Below are 21,402 nucleotides of genomic sequence, written 5' to 3'. Positions count from 1 at the left end.
TACAACCATGTTACGCGGTGAACCATACGCGACGTAGTGCGGTAAAGCGTACCAAGAGTGGGAAGGGGCAATTCTCACGGGACGCAGTACGTATTCCTTAATTATACACGCGTGCACCCGCCGTCTCCTGTCACAATACGAGCACCGATACGCCTAATAAGTGTACTGGCATGCCTTCAGAGTTATTTCATTTGGAACGTGCCTGTGGCGATTTGAGCCCATGGGGGCCGTAAAAGGCATGCATTCATTTTTTTCTAACTGCCCGACTTATCGGACATTTTCGCGGCCCCTTGGGATTCCGAAAAATCGGACGTTGACTGTACCTAACTACTCATGTCTAGTGGAAAATACAGCTCCAAAAAATCTGCACAGATTCAATGCAATGTTGGAATCGAAATGACACGTACAATCCTTGTTTTGAGTTATCGACGTAGCAACAGTAACGAATGACACGAACTCAGCCTTTTTACCTATGGCGGTTAGCTGTCTGTCTCGAGAACGAATGCGATGTGTGATGCTTGTGCAGAGAGTAATATAAGATCTGTATGCACAGGGGACACGTAACTTGGTACATTTAAGGCTTCACGGCTCTTGTTTCGCAGTTGCACATCCATTTTGGGGTAATGGCCAAGAATAGGTTCATATCCAGTGACGCGCATCCAGTGACCCAAGTTGTCTACTAGGCCACACAGCAGCCAGCAGCAAGTTGTCTGTTCGAGCACATAACCAGTGGTGCTACATGGGCACATACACAATACGTGCCTGCAGTTTTGGTGAACAAGTTTGGAACAAGTTTTTTGGAACAAGTTTTGTCCAAGTACTGCTAAAGAAAGCCCGCAAACCACAAAAATGTGTCGCGCGACAAGTGGTGTGGCACTGTTCGAACACTTCTTTCACTTTTGGAAAAAAACTTTTATGGTTGCACATACAGAGCAACATAAAGATGGATCGGGCATTCTTCGTGATGAGCTACAATTTGCCGATTGACAATATTGGTCAAATTATAATATTTGAGGAGTTCATTAATAACTAATTTTGTAATTAGGCAGAATATAAAAAATAGACTTGCTCCAAGCGACGGCGAACATTACCTTAGTTATGTCCAGCTACGTGGTACTCATTTTCGAATTTTGGCACAAGTTACGTGGGACACCATGTATGTAGGTACGTACGTATGTATGTATGCATGTATGTATGTACGTATGTATGTATGTATGTATGTATGTATGTATGTATGTATGTATGTATGTATGTATGTACGTATGTATGTATGTATGTATGTATGTATGTATGTATGTACGTACGTACGTACGTACGTATGTACGTATGTATGTATGTATGTATGTATGTATGTATGTATGTATGTATGTATGTGTGTATGTATGTATGTATGTATGTATGTATGTATGTATGTATGTATGTATGTATGTATGTATGTATGTATGTATGTATGTATGTATGTATGTATGTATGTATGTATGTATGTATGTAGAGTCTGTATAAAGGAGTACGTTTATCTAGGTCAGTTACTCACAGGGGACCCTGATTATGAGCAAAAACTTTACAGAAGAATAAAATTGGGTTGGAGTGCATACGGCAGGCATTGCCAAATGCTGACTGGGAACTTACCACTGTCGTTGAAAAGAAAACTGTACAATCATTGCATTCTACCGGTGCCAACATATGGGGCAGTAACTTGGAGGTTAACGAAGAAGCTCGAGAATAAGTTAAGGACCGCACAAAGAGCGATGGAACGAAAAATATTAGGCCTAACGTTAAGGGACAGGAAGAGAGTGGCGTGGATCAGAGATCAAACGGGGATAGCCGATATTCTAGTCGACATTGAGCGGAAAAATGGAGCTGGGCAGGCCATGTAATGCGTAGGATGGATTACCGGTGGACCATTAGAGTTACAGAATGGCCAGCAAGGGAATGGAAGCGCAGTCAAGGACGGCAGAAAACTATGTGGGGTGATGGAAGTTAGGAAATTTGCAGGCGCAAGTTGGAATCAGCTAACGCAAGACAGGGGTGATTGGAGAACACAGGGAGAGGCCTTCGTCCTGCAGTGGACATAAATATAGGCTGATGTATGTATGTATGTATGTATGTATGTATGTATGTATGTATGTATGTATGTATGTATGTATGTATGTATGTATGTATGTATGTATGTATGTATGTATGTATGTATGTATGTATGTATGTATGTATGTATGTATGTATGTATGTATGTATGTATGTATGTATGTATGTATGTATCATGCAGAAACACACCCAGCGAAATAACAACGACGAGCGCCAAACATCAGGAAAGAGACAAAGAAAGCTTCACTTTAAAATGTCCAATAGATAGTCTTCTCGGGCTAAGGGCTGTCATTGTACGAATAAAATGGTCTTTCGGGAAAAAAACTACTGCCTTACCAGATTAAGCCGTGAAATGGTGCAAGGCCAACCTTGGTGCATCATTTATTTACAGACAAAAAACACCAAGAGCCACTCTGAGTCACAGCCCTTTTCTGAATAACGCAATAAAAAATCCTATAGTATCGACGTCATAGTCGCAGCCTTCCTTAGCCAAGTGGTCACCTTCAAACCTCTGCACAAGGCACCGCTGGTCTTCATCTAAACCAGCTCTTGCTCGGCCAATTCCTCCAATGTGGGGCTTCTGAAATCAAAACAGTGTCACTAATCAGGGACAAGAGCAACGACTTGGCACACTACGGCTGAACCTTGATATCCTGATCACAACAAGAATAAAAAATAGATTACAATGCAGTTTTACATGCCAAAACCACATGATTATGAGGCATGCCACAAGGGATTAACTCCAGATTAATTTATACCACCTAGCGTTACCCTAAATATAAATAAATGACTTTTTTTTGCGTTTCGCCCCCATCGAAATGCGGCCGCCGGGGTCGGGTAAGCGACTTCGAGCTTAGCAGCGCGGTGCCATAGCCACTGGGCTATACCACATCGGCTGGTGAAATATAACAGACATTAAATATACAATGTTTGTTGTCTTCGTAATGTTGCCATTTATAGAACTTAAACTGGAAAAAATACGGACCGTAAGTGAAGAGCGCCGTCCTAGGCGAGAGGCAGTCAGAACGCTTGAAAATGAAGCTATTCTACCCGGAGCGCAGCGGGCGATAACGGCGGGTCCCCGACTGACGTCACCGGAGCGCCGTTCGCAGCGCCGCCATCGGTGGCGCACGAGGCTAATAGCAATCATTGGCATTAGCGTCGTTGGCCGCCGTCCCGGGTCCACGGTGCCGTACGGTGGTCTTGGAATTCACTTACCACTCGATATTCGGCACTACGCGCTCCGCAATCTCCGAGGGCTTCGTCTCATTTGTGGTCTCCTCGGGCGCCGCAGCCTTCCAGACATATATATAGAAAGAAGTTGCCTTAGGTGCCAATTTAAAGTATACATTAATAAGGGCGCTGCAACACCTTTTTAATGCGGTAAAAAAATACATTCTCGATCTGTATATATTGCCGTCATTAACATGCGAGCCAAATATAATTCGGCTGGACGCAGCATGGCGCCCGCAATCTCCCACAAAAGGTCGTGCTCCCTCTATCTCTTTGGTGCGGCTTTCAAGGTCCTCTGTAATATGCCCCACCTATGGCATCCTAAAGCTCCACGACATACAACAGACGCCAACTTTAAAGGGCAACTCAGGCGAATTTTCGATGTCAACGGATGTCGATGAAATTCGCTGGGTCTGTTCCTCTGAATACCTCCGTCATGTCCTAAAAAAAGCAGGCCTGAGAGTTGCACAGATTTTTTACAAATGAATTTAATTTATTGCCTCGAGCACCCTACCTTACCACCTCCTCAGTTATAGGCCACATTGTGTATGACGTCAGGAATGGTCCACGCAGAGCATGCCGGGATCATGCAGACGACAGCGACGAGAGCGTGCAGGAGTCGACGATCGTGAGCTATAGCGCTTGGCGTGAGATTCGTGGCTATTGAATTCTTCTGAATCATAACTGTCACTGTTTGACAGATCCGAATAGGTGGTGCAGCTTACATGCAATGTCAACCGAAGGTCCCCGAAGGTCCGGCGCGGTCACGAATAAGCTGAGCGTCTGCTCTTCGCCGGTTTCGTTCACCCCGCGGGCGAGACCGGCATGCGTTGCGCGCCTTCCCCGCCGAGGATACATTCGTGACGTCACACGCAGAGGTTCGCTCGGCTACTTGCTCAGGTTTCGGTTTCGTTTTTGCGCTTTTTTGCTTATTTAAAATTATTTTCGAATTTGCGGAACAATTCTCCAATCAGGTGCGTCACAGGAGGGTCTCGGGAACCTAAATATTTTGTTAGCCCGACATGGTCAAAAAATCGCCGCAGTTGCCCTTTAAGTAAGTGTTCATGACCATGAAAGAAATGTCGCCCACGCATGCACGCTCCTCCAGTCTTACATAGAAAGCGAGGAAGCTAGCGGCGGTGAACGCGTCTCGCCCGTATTCTCACTTCCTTCCATTTGTCGCTCACGGACACCTTTGGAAGACACCAGCCTTGAAGGGCCCTGCCATAAATACACCACGTAAAAAAAAAGCGAAGGAGAAATCGGCAGGTTATTGCTATTGGCGCCACCTTGGCAGAGGATATTTTGTTAGGTAATGCGAGTAGTGAGCCTAAATAGTGTTTATACAGTCGAACCCGGATATATCGAATCCGAAGGCGATCACAAAAGAGTTCGACATATAAAATAATTTTATACAAACATTTTCAAGGCTGCTGCTCGTTATACACAACAATTCGTTATATGTGGATTCGACATATCCGGGTTCGACTGTATCTCCTTAGGTCCTCTTCGAAAAACATTTCCGGGCCTATGTTAATTACATGCATCGCGCTCATTGCGGTGTTCTCAGTCCTGAATAAAAAATTAAGCCAGTTCCACACTTGTGAAATCTGATGAAACAGCGGAGCTCTGCGAACGTGGGTGTATAGCGTAGTGGGTATGACGCTCTCCTTCGGACCGTGAGTACCAGGGTTCAAATCCCGCCTCAGCAAGAAAGTTCATACTGGTTTTCTTTCTGTGCATATTTCTCTCTCTCTCATTTCATCTTTCTCTCACCCATAGCAAGTTGTGTTACAGTCGTCGGTACAATGCAACCATATGGTTCCCATAAATGCATGTTCTGCAAGCGTGGGTGTATAGCGTAGTGGTTAGGACGCTCGCCTTCGGACTGTGGGCACCTTGGTTCGAATCCCGCCGCACCAAGAAAGTTCAGTTTGTTTTATTTATTACTTTATTTCTCTCGCTCTCTGTCTGTCTGTCTGTCTCTTTCTTTCTCTCTCTGCATTTCCTGTCCTCCCATGCTCTGTTTTCACTCTCTCCGAGCTCAAAGATGCTGCGCTCGACAACAAGACCAAAAAATTGCGGTTTTACGTTCCAAAACCACGATCTGATTACGAGGCCCGCCGTGTGGGGCACTCCGGAAAGTTTGGACCACCTGGGGCTCTAAATCAAGTACACGGGACCACCTAAATACCTAAATCAAGTACACGGGTGTTTTCGCATTGTATTGTAGCGCAGCGTATGCATTAGTCAAACTGCACCTGGCGACGTGCGTCTTAGAGTATATTTTACTTACCTCTGTCCTCAGCACCAGAAACAATCAGCAATCAAGCACACCACGAAAAAAAAAAAAAAACCTGTCAACTTAACTTTGATAAACCTAGGTATATACAGTAACTGGATTTTACAATGGGCCAAGCGTAACTGGAAAGATGAGAAGCACAATTTTGCGCTTATCCTTGGTTTATTTACCCAACAGTCGGTCGGTGGACCGACCTTTTTCAAGGGATAATTTTGACCCTCGGCTCTCTCCCTCATGCTTTTTCTTTCTCTCGTTTTTTTTTTTTTTTTTTTGTTATTTATCTACCTGAAGATGTAAAGCGACTGTTGCGAGAATTTCCTGTATCCCTTGAAAAAGTCAATCCACCGACCGAACCTGTTGGGTAAATTAACCAAAGATAACCGCGATGTACATGCACGCACGCACGCACGCACGCACACGCACGCACGCACGCACGCACGCACGCACGCACGCACGCACGCACGCACGCACGCACGCACGCACGCACGCACGCACGCACGCACGCACGCACGCACGCACGCACGCACGCACGCACACACACACACACACACACACACACACACACACACACACACACACACACACACACACACACACACACACACACACACACACAACAATGGCCGTCTTTGTAGAAAGGATAGCATGGTATCGTCAATTTCAGCAAACAATAAAAATGCTCGCAACGGTGGCTCAGCAGCTATGGTGTTGTACTGCTAAGTACGATGTCTCGGTATCAAATCCCGGCCGCGGCGGCCGCATTTTGATGGGCGTAAAAGCCAAGAACGCCCATGACCCGTGCATTGGGGGCAAGTCAAAGCTTTCCCTGTGGTTCAAATTGTTCTCGAGTCCCTCCTCTACGGTGTGCCTCATCATCAAATCGCGATTTTGGCACGTGAAACCCAAGAATTCATTCAAACAATAAAAATGAAGTAAGATTCCATTCAAGTAACCGCGAGCACCCTCACCTTGTTTATGGGTCCGTGATAGTTCTTGAACCATGGCTTGAGAGCGTATGGTTCTCCACCTGCAACCATCTTCCGCAGATTGGCAACTATGTCGCGTGGATTTTAGTTAGGTATCTTCGTGCTCCAACCAGTGCCAATACCCTCAGCCACGTTCACGACAACCATGGGGAGCACCGGCAGGTAATACTTGGGCTCGATCCGCTGGCTGTCGTCGTAGAGGTACTCCAAGATCGGGTCGTCCAACGCGGGCACGATGAGACGCGCCAGGGGCGACAATGCGGTAAAAATGTATCCAGGGCTAGCAGCGTCCTTGCGATCCCTGCAGCCTCGTGCCGAATTGAACGATGGGCAGCAGCAGGTCGATATTGTTGGAGCCTACGAAGTTCTGCGCTAAGTTGATGATGGTCGACATGAGCGAGTCCTCGCCGTGATGCGATTCCTCGCCACGGACCCCGCAAGCTGGGTGATCTTAATCTCGTGATTGTTGTTGCGCTGAAAACAGGTGAAAAGGACTTTGCGCTGCCCCGGCTTGAGTCCGTCCACTAGAGACGGGATTGAACGCTCATTGTTCATTTCGCTGAAGAGGATGAGCTCCTTGTTCACGAAGTCCTGGTGCGTCACGGTCCGGGTGTCCTTGCCGTACAAGGTATAGCTCCGGCAGGCCAATCTCGCGTCGATGCTTGCGCTCCTCCATGCCATTGCGGAGCCACTCCTTGCGCTGCTGGATCTTCTTGCTGAAGGCCAACTTGACGGTGTCGTCGTCTTCATTGCCTTGGTACCGAAAGCTGATGCGGTGCTGCAGCATGTCCGTGAAGTATTCCTTGGCTTCCTTGGCGGTGCTGGTGCCGAGACCTTCGTAGAACTTCACCTTGGAGAACTGCCAGTCGCCGGTGGCGGTCTTCCATTCATCAAACTCGGGCAGCGAGTAGAAGGACAGCTCGTTGCTTCCGCGACTTGCTTTCACCATGGGCGTGATGAACTCTTCAAGGAAAGGGAGCTTGAGCAGTGACGGCTAATTGTGGTGGATAAAGTTGATCAGCAGGCCCTTGATGTGAAAGCCATCCGAGCCTTGATCTGTCATGATCATAAGTTGGCCGTAGCGAAGCGTCTTGAGGTCATCCACAGTCTCGTACTTTTTGTTGTACTGTAGAGTGGAAAAAATGTTATTTCTTTTCTAAGCCCATTATATTTGATACTACGACTACTTATATCGTTCTGTGCTACTTGAGCCGCCCATTTCCGAAGCGAACATTGCACAAGCGTTATGTACGTCACCACTCGCGCCCGCTATGGCACGGAAAGAACAAACGCTAACGCAAACAGAGGTAAACCAACAATTCGAAAGTAACTTCCACTCATTGTACCTCACGCCTTTCACATTAGCTCTCGAGAGTTAAGCGAAGCTCCCAGGCTTTGGCGGTGAAAAATATGTCGTGATGCAGTTTCCGAAAATCAGGACAACGCCACATTTTTCTTAAATTTTTCACACTGGGTAGATCATGAATAAGTAAACACGTCGGTTGCCGCTGCAGATTACACGGCGAAATGAAGGCTTCTGGAGTAATCGCAGATACGTATTCACACGGGGAGCAGAAGGCTTTAATGTATAAGTAGGGGCCATTTACAATGCGTTCAATTGCAATTGCATCAGCGTGCGTCGTGTTTGGACTGTCCTCAGCTTCGTCTATGGCAGCGTTTTGTAACAATGTCTTGGCGCATACTTCTTAAGCCCTATGAAGCATACGGAAGGGAGCTGCTGTACGATTCGTCTTGGCAGAGAAGATGCTCGTTTCCGTCCAAGACAAAACGCACTGTACTCTTGCAGTGTGCGTGCAGTCCACAAAAGTAGTGCGTTTCAAAAGCTTAAAGGTAGCTGCAGCACACTGGCCAGTGGCAGTTAGGGGACAGCTTTACGAAGCAAGGAGAGTAGGTTTATTGGGCGTATAAATGTGTAAACATAGGCATACTAAGTAAATTAACAAGCATTGTGTCACGCACGCACAAGAATGCATGAACACATCTTACTAGATGACCGTGGGAAGTCGCTGTCAAAAGGCAGGATTGAGGAAGTGCGGCAACAGCAGCGAGCGAATTCACCTTCGTGCTGCCGCTCGCATCAACGGGAACTAAGCCGCGAAAACACAGCGCAGGGCGGACTCGGTCCCCGTCGCAGATGGCTTCCAAGATACAGCGGCCCATACGAAGTAGAACGCGCCACCCGCCCCCCTTTCCCACCCTCCCCCGGAACATTGCGTGCAATGGCAAACGGCGCGCTTCCTACCCGCTTCCCTCCCTTGCGTGCGCGAGATTGATCCAGGATCGCCGGCTCACCCTCGCAAGCTCTCACTCGCACATACAGCATACGGCGCTCTGCGACGATTTTATCGCACTTCGACTTTATACGGAACCTCACGGTGACGGCGACGGCTGATATGCGCCCAGAGTGTCCATATAATTGCTATCGCCATAAAAGGACACAGAAAATATTAGGAGGTTCAAAGGTTTTCCCTTCCCGTGACTTCCTCCAAACTAAACACAGAAAGTAGGTAATTACTGACCCGGAGGCCCATAATCTTGACGATATTGTTGATCCCGGCGTTTTTCATTATCTGCGTGTGCGTGGCCTCCCGTACGCTGAGGATCTTTCCTTTCAGCGGAAAGACGCCGAACTTGTCGTGGCCCACCACCGACTGGCGGGACACGGCCAGGCTTTTGGCCGAGTCCCCGCTCGGTCAGGATTAACGTGCAGTCGACCGAGTTCCTGGTACCAGCGTCGTTGGCGTCCTCTAGCTTTGGGATGCCTTTCACTTTGGCGAGTTTCCTTTTCGGGCATTTTTTGGACAGCTGCACTTTAGCCTTAAATGTTATCCACGACATTATAGACTGCACGATGCCACACTTGAGCATCTGCAGAGTGGAACATGGCGAATAGTATAAGGTATGTTTTGTCCAAATTCCGAATTCCTTGATTAGCCTAGCGCTAAAATCCGCCTTGTCACGTATGCGTGGTAGAAACGGTTAGTGAAGACCTCGAAAAAAAAAAAAAGGGGGGGGGGGGAATGAATAAAAACGCATGAGGGTTCCGAAATGCCAGTTCATTCCTCATGCTGCGCGAGCCCTCATTTAGTTTCTTCAGTCTTGCTTATCACGCGATTGTTCGATTATAAAACAGCTTCGCGACAGCGTAGTACGTATTATGACATTAAATCAATATTGTTTTTGCGCAAGACGATGGCGTTTTTGCATTTTCCCCCGGCTATGTCGATTGAGAAAACAAAAATTTATAATCGGTGAATTTTATTGCTAGCTACATTTAGGTTCTTTTACCTTCATGCTGATTTATAGGTAAGCTGTGAAGCATGGCATCTGCCAGTCACAGCAGCTAGTGCCATGACCGTGCTCTCCAGGTGCTGCATTTTTCTCTTCAGAAGCATCAGTTGAGTGGATGAGCGGTAAAATCTCCGATTGCTACTCTAACTCCAATGCCCTGAGTGGACTCGAATTCTAGTCCCGCATGGGACTGGAGTTCAAATTAACTAGGAGCACTTTTTTTCTTTATAAGCTCGCAAACCATTTCGGGATTTGTGTGACATTTATATTGATCACTGATATCACTGATATACAATTATATCAGTGATTAACATTACTGATATAATTACATTTTCTTCCAGGTATGCCACAAGACAAAGGCATCAACTAACAGTGACACCATTCCGCGTAAAAAATAATTGTTTTAAATATTCCTTTTTTCCTAGGACTGTGATAGAATGGAATAATTTGACTAATATAGAAGTTACTCAGCCTTCGTTGTCTTTATTTGCTGCTAACATCTGTTGATTAAGCCTCAAGATCAAATGTGACCTCATTCATTTCTTTTTGCCACTTTTATTTAAACCGATGTTGTTTGTATAGGCAATGTACTACGTATTGCTTTGCTTTGTTGCCTGCATTTGTATGCTCATATATTGTACTTCCACCCTGCTAAAATCCCTTTGGGGATTGCAGTATCTGTAAATAAAACTGAAGATGAGTTTCTATGGGAGGACATCTCTGACAAGGGGACTCTCTTTCGAGAGTGCAACCTATGACAACGGCTAAGGTCTGAATTATCATGAAATGGAATGCTTTTGCCAAGTGCTTTCAGTGCTTGTGTCGTCACCTCTCCAGGCTCACATCTTTAGTTCCCATTGTGTTTAGCTTTCTTTTACGATTTTCCTTACTTGTGTTATACACTGTGGGAACACTGATGTGAATAGTGGATAGGAGCAAAACCAAGGACAAAGAAGAGGAGGGACGCGCAAGCAGTGGTGCGAGAGACGCGCGAGCTGCGGCTGGATGCCCTGGGGCACGGCCGGCCGAGACTGGAGCTGCTGCCGTGGACTGCGGGACCGAGACGTTTTCCCACAATGGCACCCGTAACACGGGGCCGAGGCGTTTTCCCACAATGGCGCCCATAACATGGGGCCCCGGCTGCGTGCCGGGACGGACCATGGTCGTGGGGAAGGCTGGAGGTACCCATTCCACGGCTAGTAGCGACTCCAACTCGGTCATGGCACGTGACCATTTCCGCGGTGCGAGCTGCACCTCTGGCGTTCGATGACTGTGATTCCACCGGTTCCTCCTCTGTTGCCGTCATCGAGCCTGGCGTGGGTCCCGGTGGTGGCATGGTTATCTACACGCTGCTGCGGCTCCCAGCGCCGCCGTTGGAGAAAGGCATCGCCAGCGCAGGTGACATCATGTGCACGATAGCGCCAACACCACCTCAAGAGCGGCTCCGTCCCTCGGGGCATGGTTCTCTGCTGCGGTGCAGTCTCTGATGGCAAGGCATTGAGCAGGCAGCGGCTCCTTCCGGCGACCTGCTGTGTGCACTCATCAGAACGAGGTCGGCGAAGAAAACTAGACCAGGTGTGTGCCAGGGTACGGTTTAGGGCCTTTCAGTTCCTGCAAGACCTCAACATGGTTTAGGGCCTTTGGTTCCTGCAAGACCGCAACTCCGAAGCTGCACCACCTGGTCTGCTCAATCTTCACGAGGAGTCTGTCATGGAAGCCAGTCAGGTTTAGGGCCTGCAGGTTCCTGGAAGGCCTCGGTGACTCAGCCTTGACGGCTCCGCCGATCCTTGTTCGGCGCATTATCAGTCTCCAAGGTTCAATCACCGGAAGGAGTGTCATGCCGTCACTGCCAGCCACTGTGGGCCAATGCCGTCAACGCCTTCACAGCGCAGCTGCAGGGAAAAACGCTGGCCATGGAGGAAGGAATGGCGATAGCGAATGCTTGCACCCGATGTGCCGACAACCAACTATGCCACCCGCCGCCGATTCGTTGCTTCTCCTCGTTTTGTGCCTTGCGGTGCGCTTGCTGTGACGACGTGGCGGAGTGAGCGAGTGATTTTGCAATGCGGAGCAGCGGTGTGTGTGTGTGTCTTTCGTGGTGATCGTGGCCGTACTCAACGAGCGTGTAGCGTCCATCTCTCGTCATCCGTGCCGCTGGGTTCGAACGCCGTGTTGCCAGCCAGTGCCGTCAACGCCCTCGCAAAGGAAGAGGCAGTGTGGGAACGCTGACGTGAATAGTGGATAGGAGCCAACTTTGGACAAAGAAGAGGACAGACGTGCGAGCTGCGGCTTGACACCCTATGGCGCGGCCGGCCGAAACTGGAGCTGCTGCCCTGGACCGCGGGACTGAGGCGATTTCCTACAATGGGGCCCGTAGCGCAGGGCCGAGGCATTTTCCCACAACACCAATGACAGCTTTTTCCCGATTCTTGCTGTCCCCAGATATCACCTCATATTCGGGTCCATGTTATCGGCAGGTTTTCACGGTAGTTTAAGTAACTGTATTTCCCACAGTACAAAAAATGACAGCAGCGGAAGGGGCACAGTGTGAAAAAGTTTTCGGCAAAGGCCAGGAATTAACAACAGTGGACATAAGTGATATGCCTTTGGCTAGATATTGATGTATTTTCTCATTTACAAAATGCTTGGCAAAACTGCACCTTGGGTTTCAAGAGAGCAGAGGACTGATATGAAAGAATGCATCGAAATGAGAACGTAAGCAAAAAGAGAATTGCAAGTTCTGGCGTGAAATGAAAATAGTCGTGTCTGCACATTAGTTCAATGGAACATATACACACACAGCAGAGTGTACGTATATGAAGCCTTTGTACTGTGACCATGTAACCGGCAACCTAATCACTCTTGAAGCAAACTGACAACTTTATTGTTGCAAACAAGCTTTCAGCACCAATGCTTTTTCAATGCCTGTAATAGACATAGGCAATTTTCACACAACATGCTGTTGGCGATTCTGTAGGGCAGGGGTTCTCAAGCATGTTCGTTCCAGGGAACCCTGCTAAGCTCCATGAAGTGCCAAGGAACCCCCCCCCCCATTTAACCGAATTAAAATGTCCTAATTAACCGAATGTCGAATTACCCAAGGTATCAAGAAAACAATAAATGAATGCTTACTACGTCAACAGGCTTTTATTTACTGAATGAATTAGCAAATCTTGTTTCTATTTTGCACAAGAGCAGTGCGGCACCCGCCGCGGTGGCTCAGTTAGCAAGGGCGTTTCGTGGCTGAGCACGAGGTCACGGGATCGAATCCCGGCTGCGGCGGCCGCATTTCGATGGAGGCGAAATGCAAAAACTTTTGCCCATGTACGCGCTTGCGTTGTAGTGCATGTTAAAGAACCGCAGGTGGTCAAAATTAATCAGGAGCCCTCCACTACGGCGTACCTCACAGTCAGAACTGGTTTTGGCACGTAAAACCCTAGAAAGAAGAAGAGCAGTGCGGAAGCTGAAGTTCTCGTCATCTCATGACTTATTTGAGCTAGCAGCGGCGAAGGCCTCGCGACATCCTTCGCAGCGCGGCCGCGGCGCGCGTCTTCATCTGAGACACGCTTTTCACTACCGCGCGCACATCCCGATTATTTTTTCGCTAGTGAGCTGGTCGCCAACAAATTGCCCGCCCATCGCGATGTAGCCGGTGCTCTTCATTTTCGACAGCTTTGCACTGAGTCAAAGCGAAACTACTGCTTACCGCAACCGCTGCGGAGAAAACCGCGGCCGTTATCGACGAGATCATGGTCGGCGACCTTGCGGTTCAGAAGGCAGGCGGCCGACGCCATAGCCGACGCATTCACCAAGTCAAAACGAAACTACCCTTTGCTGCAACAAGTGCGCACGAAACCGCGGTCGCTATCGACGCGATCATGGATGGCGACTACGCCGCTGCGAAAGGCACGCAGCCGACGCGCGCACCGTCAAAACGAAACTACTATTTCCCGCAACCGCTGCTGCGGACGAAACTGTGCTGGTTATCGACGCGATCATAGATCGCGATTACGCACTTATGAAGGCACGCGGCTAGCCACCAACGCGGTGTTACGCGCGGCGATTAACGCAAAAATAAAGGCTTTGAGGACACAATTAGGCACGAAGAGTTCCGGCGTTGCTGTCAGTCACGTATAGCGTACGATTGCCGCTGAGGACCATACCAATGAGGACTGCATCGCTTCGTTTTTGGACGCTAACGCCGTTTTAGCTCTTTTGCGGCGCGCACTTGTGGTGCTCCGCGCATCAGTTTTTTTTTTTATTCCTCCGAAATATAACATCAGTGCGCACGCTATCGGCACCTACCCTATCTACAAACGGGAGAAATGCGCACGGTGGTAAGTTAGAGCCTCCGAGATTCAAGTGCGAAAGCTTAGGCGCGCTGCCCATGGCTGCCCGTTTTCGGAGATTGGGTGGCTACAAGCTGCTTGCGGATTTATTGTGCAGTTCGCGCGTTGCCGTTACGCACTGTGATGTGCTTTTTGACACTCAGGCATAGGTAATTGAGGTTCTGTGGATCAAGCGCACCTCGTGTTCGCCGTTTTCGCCACTTGGCGAGCGCGGGACCACGGAAAATTTATCAGTGGCTCGCGGAACCCCGAGCAGGGGCCTGCGGAACCCCCGGGTTCCGCGGAACCCACTTTGAGAACCCATGCTGTAGGGCGATATTACCCATTTCACGTTAGCAATTTTTATGCCTAACTAGTACTCACAGCTAGTGCAAAACGCAGCTGCATAAAATCTGCACAGACTCAATACAATGCTGGAATCTAAATGACACAAGCCTTGCTTGAGTTATTGAGGTAGCAGCAGCAATGAATGACACAAACTTCAGCTTTTTTGCATGTGACAGTTAGCTGTCTGTGTCTTAAGAATGAAGGTGATGAATAGAGACCGGATTTTAGGCAAATGCCTTTTTTGTTCCTTACGCTCCTATCACCCCATTTTGATACATGAGCATGAATTGGAGGTTAAGGAGGGCCTTTATAGCGTTTTTATAGTGCCTATAAATGCCTGTTTTGGTATTTGTGCCTAAATGCCTATAAACACCTATAAATGCCTATTTTAAATATCGGTGCCTATATGAAGACGATTTAGCCTCAAGTTTCGCTTGCGAGCGCAGTTAAAGATCGTTATTCATGTTACCGGGCAACATCCTTCGGAACTCTATGGGGTTCAACCTAGTCCTCTAGTTCAACCAACTCCCGGAAAACAACCGCTAGCAGCATTGACATGGGACGCGCCGGCCAGTATACGCCGCCGCGCTGACACGGCGCGAGCGGTTGGCAAATGCGAACCGCGGAGGGCCGCCAGGGGAAAAGAGGGTGAAGAGCAAACAAAGAAAGGAAAATGTGATGTGAACGCGGCTTTTGTTTTGTTTATAATTTACTTTGTAAGGTGTTCATCGCCATCGAATGTTCCTTCTCACATACAAGATGCCAAGTGACAAGAGGCACAATTTTGAATTTAAAAATCTGGAGATGGTGGTAGTTTGCTATTGTTTCCACAATCTTCACAGTGATTTTTAGACTACGTTCCGCGTGCTCTCCGAACAGATTTCTTCAAACATGTGCACTTCAAATGGGCGCACGTGTATTTGGCAGTGTTGGGACGTGTTGCCTGTACAATTCGGATAATGTCATTGTATATGAGAAAATTGCCAGAGTTGTAGCTCAGGGTCCTAATGTAAGAACATGTTAATTTCATAATAAATCCTAGTTTCTCTTGCATTTATTATTTGTCTGTTTTTGGTGTATCTTAATTTAATTGTGTAAGGCAGAGATAAAGTAACGCCTTTTTAACCAGTAGCCCCAGCCATCAAGTATTCTTTTTCATGGCTGTTTCACTATATGACATGCTTGAGTGCAGTGGCCATCGAACATGAATATTAGCAGTGTGCTTTTTGAATTAAGCCAATTGATCGTCATTAGTCGAGCAGTTTCATGGGACAATTGCACGGCTATGTTCAACTGTTGACGCATTTGTGCCTTCATAAACAATAACATTTCTTGTTTTCCTGTCGTAGATGCAGGTCGCGCACGTCTTCGTTTGAAATTATATGCATTTATGTAAAATTTATTGTGCCTATATTAACGACGTTGGAGGCCTAAAACGTTCTTCTGCCTGCCTATTTTTGGCGCCTAAAACGCGCTTTTTTAATGCCTAAAGATCCGGCCTCTAGTGATGAATGATGCTTGTCGAGAGAAGAATGTCCACGAGAGTATGTGTGGATGAATGATGCTTGTCGAGAGAAGATTGTCCACGAGAGTATGTGTGGACACAGAGAAGTACGACACATAACTTGGTACACCTAAGGCTTCATAGCCATTGTGTCACAGTAGCAAATCCATTCTGAAGGATATGCGCCAAGAATGGACAAATACGTAATGACACCCACCCGGTGACCCAAGTTGTCTACTAGGCCAGACAGCAGCCAGCAGCAAGTTGTCTGTTCGAGCACATACCCAGTGGTGCTACATGGGCACATACACAACACCTGCTACATACAAGTTTTGTCCAAGTACTACTAAAGAAAGCCCGGAAACCACAAAAATGTGTTGCGCGACAAGTCGTCCAGCACTTTTCGTGAGCTTTTTTCAGGCTTGGAAAAAACTTTCATGTAGCACATATAGAGCAACATAAAGATGGATTGAGAATTTTCCATGACGGTGCACAATTTTCTGATTGAAAATCTTGCTGTGATTATAATATTTCTGAAGTTAAAATAACTAATTATGTAATTAGGCAGAATACAAAAAATAGTTAGACTTGCTCCAAGTGACGGCAAGCAACATTACCTTAGTTCTGTCCAGCTACATGGCACATCCACATTTTTTTTATTTTGGCAAAAGTTATGTGGGACACCCAGTATGTATATATAAAGAAATATACCCAGCGAGAAAACAACGACGAGTGCCGAACCTCAGCAAAGAGACAAAGAAAGCTTCCCTTTGAAATGTCCAGTGGATAGTCTTCTGGGGCTAAAGGCTGTCATCGTACGAATAAAAGGGTCTTTCGGGAAAAAAACTGTCCTGCCAGATTAAGCAGTGAACTGGTGCAAGGCCAACCTTGGTGCATCATTTATTTACAGACAAAAAGCACCACGAGCCACCCTGAGTCACAGCCCTTTCCTAAATAGCGCAATAAAAAATCCTATAGTATCGACGTCATAGTCGCAGCCTTCCCGAGCCAAGTGGTCGCCTTCAAACCTCTGCACAAGGCACCGCTGGTCTTCATCTAAACCAGCTCCTGCTCGGCCAATTCCTCCAATGTGGGGCTTCTGAAATCAAAACATAGTCACTAATCAGAGGTAAGAACAAGAACTCGGCACACTGCGGCTGAACCTTTATATACTGATCACAATCACAGTGAAAAAAATTTAATTACATCATGAAGCTTTATGTGCCAAAACCATGATGTGATCATGGGACCTGCCACAGTGCGATTAACTCCGGATTAATTTTGACCACCTGGAATTCACATAAATCAAAGTACATGAGTGTTTTTGCTTTCGCCCCCATCGAAATGGTGCTGGAACAGCTGGGATTGAACCCGTGACTTCGAGCTATAACAAGAAAATGTGGGAATAAAAAAAAAAAAGCAGGCTGATGTTGAGAAAAATTATAGAGCAAATGAAGAATGGCTCAACCAGCAAACCAAGCTTTCTGTGATTACCGAAATACATAGGCTCAGTGGAAATATGCCAGGAGGGGGCCATTTCATAAAAAAAAAAGTTTGCTATTCACAAAGCTAATTTTCTTTGCAGCATGACACTGCTGTTGGGCGGATGACAATTTCCCAGCAAAATGGCAATTCGGGATAGTTGGTCAACATAGAAGATAGGAGGGTTAGAATACGAAAGTAAAACAGGACTAAAAGTTCTCACTTGCAAGGGCCCATTACTTTGTGTTACTTTCATATTCTAATCCTTCTGTTTCATTGTGGAACTATTTACACTTATGAAACAGTTGAATCTCGTTGATACGATCTTCACGGGAACTGGAAAATAAAGCGTATCATCCGAAAATTGTATCATCCAACATATTATCCAACCAAATCGTATTATCGGGAAAAGAAAAAGAAATGTCTTAACCCAAAAAATGCATTATACAGAATCATATCACCAAGATTCCACTGTAGCAAGCTTTTTCACGCTTGCTATGTGCTGTTTGTTCCATTTTTCTTTCAATCCCTCGCATTTCATCTACTTGATGGCACTGATCGCCTTTCTTCTCAGCTGAAGTAGTCAAGTCAGAAACCCTTAACTGAAGTTTCTTTAACCTTATGATGCCCAGTTTGTTCTCTGATGCAGCATTGTTACAATTCCTTTAATCTGATTTCACTGTTCCATGATTCCTGCAAAAGTGCTTTACTTCCACTTTGCAGCTGAAAAAGTTGTCCCGAACTCGTTTGTTTTTGCGGCGCAGTTCGAAATTTTCTCAAAGCCAGGAAACGAAAAGTTAGAAACTGGTCCTTCAACCAATGGCGAACCACTATTTAAGGATGGGATGAGCCTTTTTTGCTGTTCCATCCGCTCTATGGTTCTGAGCACACAGGTTTGCCCAGGCATGGAAACACCAAAAGAAAAAGCATTCAGGTATAAGCCACTATGGCCAGACAGAAATAACCTGAAGAGTCATTAAAACGAAACATTGCCGCTAGAAGAGCCAACCAAATGGAGATGTCAAAAATCTTTAAAATGCTCGAAATCCAATGCCTGTTTTATTTTACTCCGTCTTCTCTTCTCTGGGAAACTCTAGCCTAATTTCCAATATGCACTGACATCCGTATCTGCCAGAAGTTTTCAATTCAGCAAAACACTTTGCATATACGAGTGCGGAATAAAAAACAGCCGCCTGAATGTAACACGACTGTAGCATACAGTTGAATTGTTACTTTATTATTTTGGTACAATCAAGGGTTTTGCATTTCTCAGAATAATATCGGGGGCATGTGATTTTGCTGCATTCATTTTGTGTTACATTTCCTTATGTACTAATTTATTTGTTTCACCTACTGCCTGATTGGTCGTCAAGCACATGGTGCTTAGACCGAAGAACTGAATATTGTATGCAAGTTATTTATGAAATTGATTGAGTGATTGATTGATTGAACAGGCTGCCAGCACGTGACCTACATGGAGCCCTTGCTGGATGCAAGTGACAGTTTGGTCAAATTTTATTCAGGCAGCTGCATTTTTCCTGCCATCACACAGCATGTGTAGTGACAAAAATGCCAGCGCAACAGCAGTTGTTTTTGCAGAACAGTTGCCACTTGTTCTTACCTGTTCAACTAGATGAATCTGGGGAAACCGGCGAAGAGCCCAAGCAACAATGGCTTCATTCTCGGCAGTTGACAGACTGCACGTGCTGTACAACAGCAGGCCGCCAGGCTTCAGAAGTCGGACAGCCTAAGTCGTGGGTGAATGATGATAGAGTACAAATACAATTTTAGGTGTTTGGCTCTCTTCTAATAGAGTTCAGACCACTCAAACATAACTGCTTCTAGTGCAGGACCAGATATAGTGTGGTCTTTTATGACTACCGTTTATCTTCTCATAGAACTCAATGTACATGCATACTACTTATAGTCCAGCCGTGTGAGACGAAATACCGGTTATAATGCGGTTGCCAGAAAATCCAGCTGACAAACGAGGCAGCGAGTGCACTTCTCAATGAGGTGTGCCAGCCGAGGAAAGAGCGACAAGGGTGATGTGGAGGCGGAGGAGATGCTGAGTGCTCAAACAAACAAGGAACAGATAAAAAAAATTCAGCAGCTCAGCGGGCACAAGGGGGTTGCCAAGACAACAGAGAAGACTTGCTACGGTCCTTTTTCAGCGTCGCCTGGTCCACACCAAATGCATGCGCATTGTCGCTCTTTGGTTCTTCAGTTTGCGTGCAAAATGTAAATACAGTCACCGACTGATATTTTCGGACACGAATGGGGTCTCACAAATTTCTGAATTATTGGGCAGGCCGGAAAAATGAGTTTTTATTGTAAAACTCAATTTACTGTTTTTCTACAACTCAAGACCCGTGGAAAGATCAGTCAAGACCAGGGAGGTGTTTCATGTTCGTGGCGCTTGCCCGTCGCGATGCTCGTCGTTGCAAAGTGCAGATATCGTGCAGTGCGACCTTGAATCCACCAACATGGCCAGTCTAAACTTTATTCCGCGAGTTTAACAATTTGGAACATTATCCGTACGTGGGCTTTCACTGTTCGCATCAGTACACGGGCATAAAAACTAATGCCTCATGTGTTTGCAGTAGTTGCCGGCTCTGATCGCCTGCGAACCTTGCTTCATGTGCATTGCCATCAGTTCAGCCTGTGCATGTGATCTTGCGCCAGATCCCCGTGCATTCGTCTATGGGCACGAGCATAACTCAAGGGAGGGCTTCCAGTGATGCCATGCTGCCCGACACCCTCGCTGGCTAGGTCCAACCAGCGCTCTCCTATTGGGAGTCAGCAGCAAAAGTTGCAGTTTGACGCAGAGTCAACGAAATGCTTTGCAGTGGCTGTCCAGCACTTGGAGAGCGGGGGCACATCCCAGTCGCATGCCTTGATTCCCGGACAAACGTGGCTGCTTGGTCTACATGTCTTGCACTTGCGCATTAAAAAATGTTGTTTTGGTTATAGTGTGGTACCGCTGCTAGAGTGGAAATTTGCGACTCCGACGACTTACGTTAAAGCGGTCTATGCTGTATGTATTTTTTAGTGCTAATTCCCTTAAACAACTATGCAAGACCAACGATCTCAGCAGATAGTCCTTCTCAATTTTAGCCTCCAACAAGAACGAAGACTGTGTAAACTTAGTGTTAGTAACAAATTAAAATACACTTGTTCCTTGAACAAACTCACTCGCAATGCCACACAGTAAGAGGGACAGAGACATCCTTTGACAAATACTGAAGATGTTTGCCTGGTCATATGCCTAAAAATTCCAAGTTTCAAGCTTAATGTGCTGACACTGCACAGTGGGTTATTATGGACGCTGTAGTGGAGGGCTCCGGATTACTGTTGACCACCAGGGGTTCCTTAAAGTGCACACAAATCTAATTACACAAGCGTTAGTGCATTTTGTCTCTGTCGAAATACGGCTGCCCCAGACGGGAATCAAACCCACGACCTCGTGCTCAGTGGCAGCACACCATAGTCAATGAGCCACCTCACTGGGTGGCTATATGCCTATCATCCTTATACAATCAAAACTCGATGTAACACACCTCGATTTAACAAAGTTTCCGGCCATTTCAAGCATGTACTTGGAGCCTGTACGGCTAGTAAATCTAGCAAAAAACTATAAAAATGTCCGCTGAGGCAAAAGTTACTTTAAGCGTCGTTCCGCATGAGAAGTTTGAGCGGAAAAAAACGCCATCAAAGCAAGTGCACCGAGACGCAGTAGGGAAGGAAACACCGCTGTGCCACTGGGAATTTTGGTAAACAACTTGCAAAGACCACAGGACACGCCAGCTCTCAGTGCTCAAA

The 21,402-nt window shown here is 46.8% G+C and overlaps 1 protein-coding gene across 4 annotated transcripts in view; it reads right to left on the bottom strand.

The window, feature by feature from the left end:
- Positions 1-2,292: 2,292 nt before the first annotated feature.
- LOC119446004 (tRNA (cytosine(72)-C(5))-methyltransferase NSUN6-like) overlaps positions 2,293-21,402 on the bottom strand; it is a 36,351-nt gene continuing 17,241 nt past the window's right edge. For 2 of the 4 annotated variants that reach the window (XM_037710306.1, XM_037710307.1), the window contains exons 8-9: positions 19,202-19,327; positions 16,982-17,197 (exon numbers count right to left, since the gene is read on the bottom strand). In XM_037710306.1, the coding sequence (XP_037566234.1) occupies positions 17,036-17,197; positions 19,202-19,327 (288 nt within the window). In that variant the 3' untranslated portion in view covers positions 16,982-17,035. Of the gene's footprint in view, positions 2,666-16,981; positions 17,198-19,201; positions 19,328-21,402 lie in introns of those variants that run through there. The other 2 variants (XM_049663808.1, XM_049663809.1) reach the window with 2 other exon arrangements.

This window comes from Dermacentor silvarum, chromosome 3 (genome assembly GCF_013339745.2).
Source record: "Dermacentor silvarum isolate Dsil-2018 chromosome 3, BIME_Dsil_1.4, whole genome shotgun sequence".
Taxonomy (NCBI): Eukaryota; Metazoa; Arthropoda; class Arachnida; order Ixodida; family Ixodidae; genus Dermacentor; species Dermacentor silvarum.
This window is presented reverse-complemented; position numbering and strand designations above follow the sequence as displayed.